Genomic DNA, 7,027 nt, shown 5'->3' on the forward strand with positions numbered 1-7,027 from the left:
ATTGTGAATGAACATGTGACATGTTCATGAATGTTTAGTAATAATCCACTAGATTGAATAATAACTCTATGGTAAGTATAAATGTCATGGTGTAGTTTGAATTGTAATTGTTTAAACCATAAGCTATACAAACATAGCAAGTTGTCTATTTCTATATACAAATTATTCAGACAATAGTTTTTGCAGGTTTTTGTATTGTTAAGTTCCATGTAAGAACAGGTGTTATTCAATTATGGATTATTTTAAAGTATGTGATATTTTTGCCCTTATTTAAATGTGTCTCAGTAGTATTCAATGACTAGTATATAATATGCATTGTGTTGGAGGGGGCTGCATGATACAGCTATTCTATTGTACCTGTTTTAAAGGTATGTTTACACAGGATTTTGTGACATATTACTACAGTAGGTCAGTGATATACGTACCAAAGTAATAAAATGTACATAGGAGGAACATTTTGTTATAACTTCACCTTTAAAGAGGAAAAACTGCTGGATACCGTGCACAGCGTCGCTAATACAAACAAACTTGTCACTTGAAATTGCGTAAAGTTATTCTTTGTTTTCATATGGATTACTAAACTAATTGAATTATTCTATATTTTCTATCAACAGTATATTTGAAAACATTGTAATGCGCATACACTTATATTGTGTTCTGTTTCTACTTGTATTTTCATCTACCTCTTGCTATAACTGTAAGTACAAGCATTCTATGTGTGCTTTGAAAATAAATCATTCTGTCATTTTAAAATAACTTTTGAAATTTGGACCAGTTTTTACAATTTTTTAATTTAATTGGTATATCATTGAAATAATTATTTTATTGAAAATGTGTAGCTTTTATATAAGCAATATGTAACACATCAATAACTAAGGGCAAAACGCCAAAATGTATTCAATACTATGTTTTTACATATAAATTTATATGTTTGTACTTTATTGTTAACTGTTTTTAATGTATTGCTTTATGTTTCAAACCTGTTAGTGGCGGTAATTATCGCTGCTGGTTTCGATAAAATAAATAACTTCATACAAAATGCTTATTTTGTTATACAGCAAGATGGCAACGATTTAAAGAGATTGTTGCTGGATTGCAAGAATATGATGAACAGTTACAGAATCTGAATAAAGCTGGACATGACCCACAAGGTGAAGAAATCAAGGTATGAAGGTGAAGTCAAGGGGTGCTACTCCGCTGCCTAAATTCACAAGCATAAACTGCCTAGCAAAATCCAAAAAATTAGAAATACATGTATTTCAACCCAGAACCTTCTGCTTGAAATGCAGACGTCCTACCATTAGACCATTAAAGTTCAATTGGATAGTGACTTTTTAATACTCTCGACGTGGTATGATGAAATAACATGTTAATGTGTTAATCTAATCATCATTATTATTTTCTATTAGAATGAATTCATGTCTGACTTTCCCTGTCCACCGTCCAAATCAACCGAAAAACCAAAATCAGGTATGTTCTTATTTTTTTGGTTTTTTTTGTATGTCAAATTGATTCTGCTGCAGTAATTTTTTTTTACTGCAATAATAACGTATTGTTTTTGTTTCAATTTATGAGCATATGAGTCACTTTCAAATGTATATTGCAACCAAAAAACTTGATAAGCGTAAACAAAATATTGCTACTGCAGTAACTGCAGGTGGAATAATTTGACATGATTCCTAACAAAACTGTAGTTTCATTTATTTTTCCCTGTTATGCTTTTTTCTGTATTAGTCTACTATGCTTTATTTTAATCTTTATGATATATGATATTGTACATTGTATTTAAAAGCTGATGACATAGACGCTATAACAATTATGAATAACAAAGTTATATCTTTTTTTGTAGTCAATCAGTTGCGGCCAGGTGATATTGATGTTATTGCAGCATTAGGGGACTCATTAACTGTAAGAATTATTTTCACATCATTGGAATATTTGTAAAATATTGGATTTAAAAAAAAGACATTTTAATTACCGGTATAAGAATTTCTTTTAAAATATTTATATTATATATATATATATTTATTTTTGAAGGCTGCAAATGGAGCTGAGGCACGTACATTAATTGGTGTTTTAACTCAATTTAGAGGAGTTTCTTGGTCGTAAGTTTTGTTTAAATTTGTATTATTATCCCATAACTTTTTGTAAATGGGGACCTCTACTGGACTAAGTTAACTCTGATTACATACCTTTAAAATTATGTAAGAATTAATTGGTAATTATTTGCTTTTTCTTTCTCTTAGGATTGGTGGTGATGATGATATAACCGAAATTCGAAGTCTAGGAAGTAAGAGAAACAAATTGTTTAGAAATTGTTTCGTAGTCTTTGGAAAATTTACTGTAGCTTGGTGCCTACAATGTGATATACAACTATATAGGCACTTATTACTCTGTTCTATCCAGGCTGTTTACTTTACTTACTTAATACTTTTTTCTTTAAGATGTATTCAAATACTACAACCCATCAGTTTACGGATACTCAACAGGTACAGGAAATGAAAAAAGAGCCAATTCTAAATTTAATGTAGCCGTTCCAGGGGCTGTATCGGAGTAAGTGTCATGGTAAATGTTTTCAAAATAATGTCCAGTGGCTGTATAATGAATATATTCCATTGTTGTTAATAGTCATGGATGACTTGAAGGTATACAATAATACTAATACGGTAATAGAATCCTCATTGACATAGGACATATTTATGTATTACTCAATACATAATCTGTTTACACAGTACTATATTTCATGCAATGTTCTTTTTTTTTTATTGATGTCTTTACTACAAATGAAAGTTCATACAAATTTGTTTTGCTTTATAGGGACATGGCAGTACAAGCTGGTGAACTTATAAAGAGGTTGAAAAATGATCCAAACACAGACTTCTACAATGATTGGAAAATCATCACTTTATTCATTGGGGGAAACGATCTATGTGGATGGTGCGACAATCAGGAAAGATTCACGGGTGATCAGTTTGAGGCCAACATAAAAGAAGCGCTAGACATTTTCCACAGCACTGTAAGTTTCAAAATTGTCTGTCTTGACTAATAGTATCTGGTCCTAACGCTTTGTACCCACTAGGATGCAACGCAAGGATGTAAGCCGCAACATAAACGAATTGATCAATCAAAAGCAATGGATTTCTTGCTTCAAGATTTTTTCGTAATGTTAACCATAAACTTCAGGTAGAGAAACTGTCATATTTTTTTTTGTGTTATATAAAGAATGTCTTGTGTGTTTGCAGGTGCCCAGGGCTCTTGTAAATGTGGTGAACATCATGGACCTCACACAGTTGTCATTGTTAAAGGGAGTTGTATGTAGTGTTGTTCATCTGTAAGTAACATGCACATTTGAGTTGAGTTACCAAGCAGGCAGAGGCATATGGCCATAGGCTAGAATCAGCACAGGCTCTTCTCGATCATAGTTCTGATACAAATCTTCAGTGGATGGACTTAAAACTGAAGGTCCAGTGTACATATATGACTTGTATAGCACAAGAATAGGAGTTACCCGTAGTGGTGTAACGCAGAGGCCTGAGGCCCCTGGTTTGAAAACCTTAAGTGGTTCTCCAACGCTGGAGGCCTTGGGCATTTTTAGCCTTTTTCGACATATTTTTATGCCTGGTTTTCCTCTGTGTACTGCTTAGGGGCCCCCATAACCTCTTGGGCCGTTTAGCCATTGAGCGCTCATAGTCGATACGCCACTGGTTACCCTGATGTACTGGTGCATATCAGCTCCTGTCGTTCATGGTAGGCGCTGCACTGTGGCTGCCATTGGTTCATAGAGGACCTAATTTAAACAAACAAAATCAATTGTGTGATGAAGCACAAAAAAATAGTTTATGAGTTATTATTAATACATTAAAGTACTATTCTATTCATAGAAGTATGGTAATTAAACACAATTATATATTAAAATATTTAATAACAATAATTTTAATAGTGCTATTTGCTCATGTGCTGTGTATGGCGAAAGGATTCATCAGGTTTCAGATTTGAGCCAACAGTACAATCAATTAGTTGAGAAACTTATTCTGAGTGAACGTTATGATACCAGAGAGGATTTTACAGTGGTCCTGCAGCCGTTTTTATCACATGCTAAAATACCACTGGATAAGGTAATAAGATTCTGCTATTATGTATTATACTTTAGGAGGAATATTGTTCAACGTCAACAGACCATAATATTCAAAATATTTGTGATCAATGTGAATAGTGGTTTAATGCATTGGAACAGCACATTTGTTTGAAAGTTTGTTGTTGAATTATAAATACCTTTCCATTGTGTGATGGTAATATCACATTTTATATTCTTTTTTTATGGCATTTAGGAAGGAAATGGTGACCTTACATATTTTGCTCCGGACTGCTTCCATTTCAGTTTAAAGAGTCATGCAACAAGTTCTATTGCTTTATGGAATAACATGGTAAGTGTTTAATATGATTTACTTAAATACCAAAAAGGTTCAAAAGTAAACAAATTGTAGTTACTGCAGTAATATGATCCATTGATTTAATTAAACTCTTTTAAACCATTTATAACTATTATTGGTTACTATGAAATTGTGATAGAGGATCATCAAATAGTTTGGCTTACATATAGCCGTTTTTGTGAGCCGGCGTCCTCCTATGTTAGTTACAGTTGATATTCTAAAATAGAACTTAAACTTGAAGATTAAATTTTCATTAGTATTATATCAATCAAATAACAGAAAAAAATACTTAGAATAGAAAACTTATAAATGATTCTTACAAACATATATAAGCAGCTAATATTAGTACTATTTCTTCATTACACTGTAGTTTTATTATCTTTATTATGTGAAATTGTATAGATACAACCTGTAGGGGGTAAGGCAGATGTGGTGAACGTGGATGACAAATACAATTGTCCATCACAGGTAAGCTAAGAAAATGAACCAATGGTTTCTCCCCACTATATCCCTGGAAAGTTATCACATGTTTATCACATGTTACTTCTGTAATCATCAGAAAATTCTTTTCATATAATACATGATGATTTATCTTTGACAGTGGTTTTTGCTGCAATGCAGTGTTGACTAAGTCAGTGGCCTTCCAATCCTAGACCTCTGGGTTCAAATCCAATTTTTTTTTTTAACTTGTGACACAACTGCACTCTGCTACAAGAATAATATTTATAATAAATAAAATATTTCTAATTTAATTTTACAAAGAGATCTGTTATATAATATATATTATAGAATATATAAATAAAATAGTAAATTATATGTGCAGCCACGGCCGGTCAAATGTCCATCAATGGAGGGCATATGACCCCACACATCACCCACACCCCTTTTATTCTCTCATGCAGGCCACCGAAGATGACATATAATGAAAATGTGTTATTTATCATTGACTGGTGGTACATTCTAACTTTATAGTCTTGCATTGCCCATAAGCTTTGCAATTTTTTTTCTGGCTGTTTTATTTCATCGTTGTATTGTCTTATTTTATTTGTATCTCCATTGAGATCATCCACTGATACCCGCAGCATTGTCATTATTTTCAGTGCTTATTTTATTTGTATCTCCATTGAGATTATCCACTGATACCCACAGCATTGTCATTTTTCAGTGCTTATTTTATTTGTATCTCCATTGAGATCATCCACTGATACCCACAGCATTGTCGTTTTCCAGTGCTTATTTTATTTTTATCTCCATTGAGATCCAGCCACTGATACCCACAGCATTGTCACTTAGTAATTTGCCTTGGATTTATATATATTTTCTAGATATTTCCATACTTGTACACGAACCTGAACAGTGAGCCCGATTGGCAACCACGATATCCTGAACCACTGGCCAACTCTGCAGACTCGAACTCAAAGTCTAAAATGTCAGCTGTGCATGTTATAGTTGTTACGATGTTGTCATTGATCGGTGTCATTTTAATATTACTTGTTGTTTTTATGCGAGTTAAAGTACAGCGATTTTCATACCATACAATATAACACTGTAATCTTTACATGAAATCTCAGTGGCTGACTTGTCAACACAAACGTACCAGCCGATGCATTCATTTGATGCATTTTTTATTCTCGAGGCTAGGTTTTTTTAAATTATTATTTTTGACACCAAAAAAGGATTTTCATCCTACTATAGATTGATTACAGACCATTTGAACACAAGCACAATTTCACATTGTATTGTTTAAAGATGTATTGTTCCCCAAAAACATGAAAAATGAAGATTAATAAAACAGACTTTAAAAAGTTATTCACTTCTGTAAAAACAAAAAAGAAAAAAAAAATATTTCCCTTATAAAAAGACAAAAGAGTAAGTATTTCTTTTCAGGTAAATAAGTTTTTGGTCAAAGTGAATAACTATTATGTGACATTAAAATGGTATATTAAACAAACAATTAGAAAAAAAAAATTTGTTTAGAGGGACAATATATCTTTTTGTAAATATTTATTGAGTGTTGCAGCATACCGGTATGGTGTTATGTACGAATATGCCTATGCAAAATTAGTAGTAGGATATCATGTGAATATTAAAGTCATCAATGCAATTAGATATCTTAACTTAATTAATCCATGAAGTACTTGTTATGTATTTGTAGTTAAATGTACAGTACCTATGGAATGTGGTTAAGATTATGCATATAGGTAAACATTTACTTCTATGGTTTTTGTAAAGAAATCAATATATTTTTTAAATAGTCTACGCGTGAGTGTCGCCTTTTTTCTTGTTGTGGTTGAAATTTAAATGAAAGTTAGAGCTATAGATACTATGGCACTCCATACGATTTAAATTCATGTTGCTGTCGTGTTATTGCATAGTTATAATGCTATACCTCTTCATCAGGGATTTCGTAAAATTTTGGACACAATTAATTATAAACACTTGGTCGGTGACGTATATCTTTCTCTCATTGCTTCTTCCTGCAAATTATATCGTAGAAGTATCCATGTGAGAGGCTACGTTTATGCGTTAAGCTTGGTTCCCACTAGCGACGCAACGTAACGCAACGAAAGAAAATGCTCTTCCAATCATTGTGTTTG

General features: G+C 32.3%; 1 protein-coding gene across 2 annotated transcripts; it reads left to right on the forward strand.

The window, feature by feature from the left end:
- The first annotated feature begins 38 nt into the window (after nucleotides 1-38).
- LOC140059925 (phospholipase B1, membrane-associated-like) lies at nucleotides 39-6,661 on the forward strand. 2 transcript variants are annotated; one of them, XM_072105918.1, is made up of 14 exons: nucleotides 39-71; nucleotides 615-697; nucleotides 1,059-1,165; nucleotides 1,410-1,470; nucleotides 1,850-1,908; nucleotides 2,038-2,105; nucleotides 2,247-2,290; nucleotides 2,445-2,553; nucleotides 2,818-3,016; nucleotides 3,243-3,331; nucleotides 3,941-4,115; nucleotides 4,329-4,424; nucleotides 4,833-4,898; nucleotides 5,756-6,661. In XM_072105918.1, the coding sequence occupies exons 2-14, from the start codon at nucleotides 634-636 to the stop codon at nucleotides 5,972-5,974; spliced, it is 1,356 nt and encodes a 451-aa protein (XP_071962019.1). In that variant the 5' UTR covers nucleotides 39-71; nucleotides 615-633; the 3' UTR covers nucleotides 5,975-6,661. The 2 variants fall into 2 exon arrangements, with proteins under 2 accessions (XP_071962019.1, XP_071962020.1); XM_072105919.1 differs by lacking the exon at nucleotides 39-71 and adding an exon at nucleotides 156-209.
- The last annotated feature ends 366 nt before the right edge of the window (nucleotides 6,662-7,027 follow it).

The sequence above is a fragment of the Antedon mediterranea genome, chromosome 10, assembly GCF_964355755.1.
Source record: "Antedon mediterranea chromosome 10, ecAntMedi1.1, whole genome shotgun sequence".
Classification (NCBI taxonomy): domain Eukaryota; kingdom Metazoa; phylum Echinodermata; class Crinoidea; order Comatulida; family Antedonidae; genus Antedon; species Antedon mediterranea.

Excerpts from the sequence above, each read along its gene's own strand:
- LOC140059925 (XM_072105918.1), top strand. The coding sequence starts at position 634 with ATGCGCATACACTTATATTGTGTTCTGTTTCTACTTGTATTTTCATCT. Across the intron at positions 698-1,058 it reads ATCTACCTCTTGCTATAACT|CAAGATGGCAACGATTTAAA; the intron begins GTAAGTACAAGC and ends TTTGTTATACAG. Across the intron at positions 3,332-3,940 it reads GTATGTAGTGTTGTTCATCT|TGCTATTTGCTCATGTGCTG; the intron begins GTAAGTAACATG and ends TAATTTTAATAG.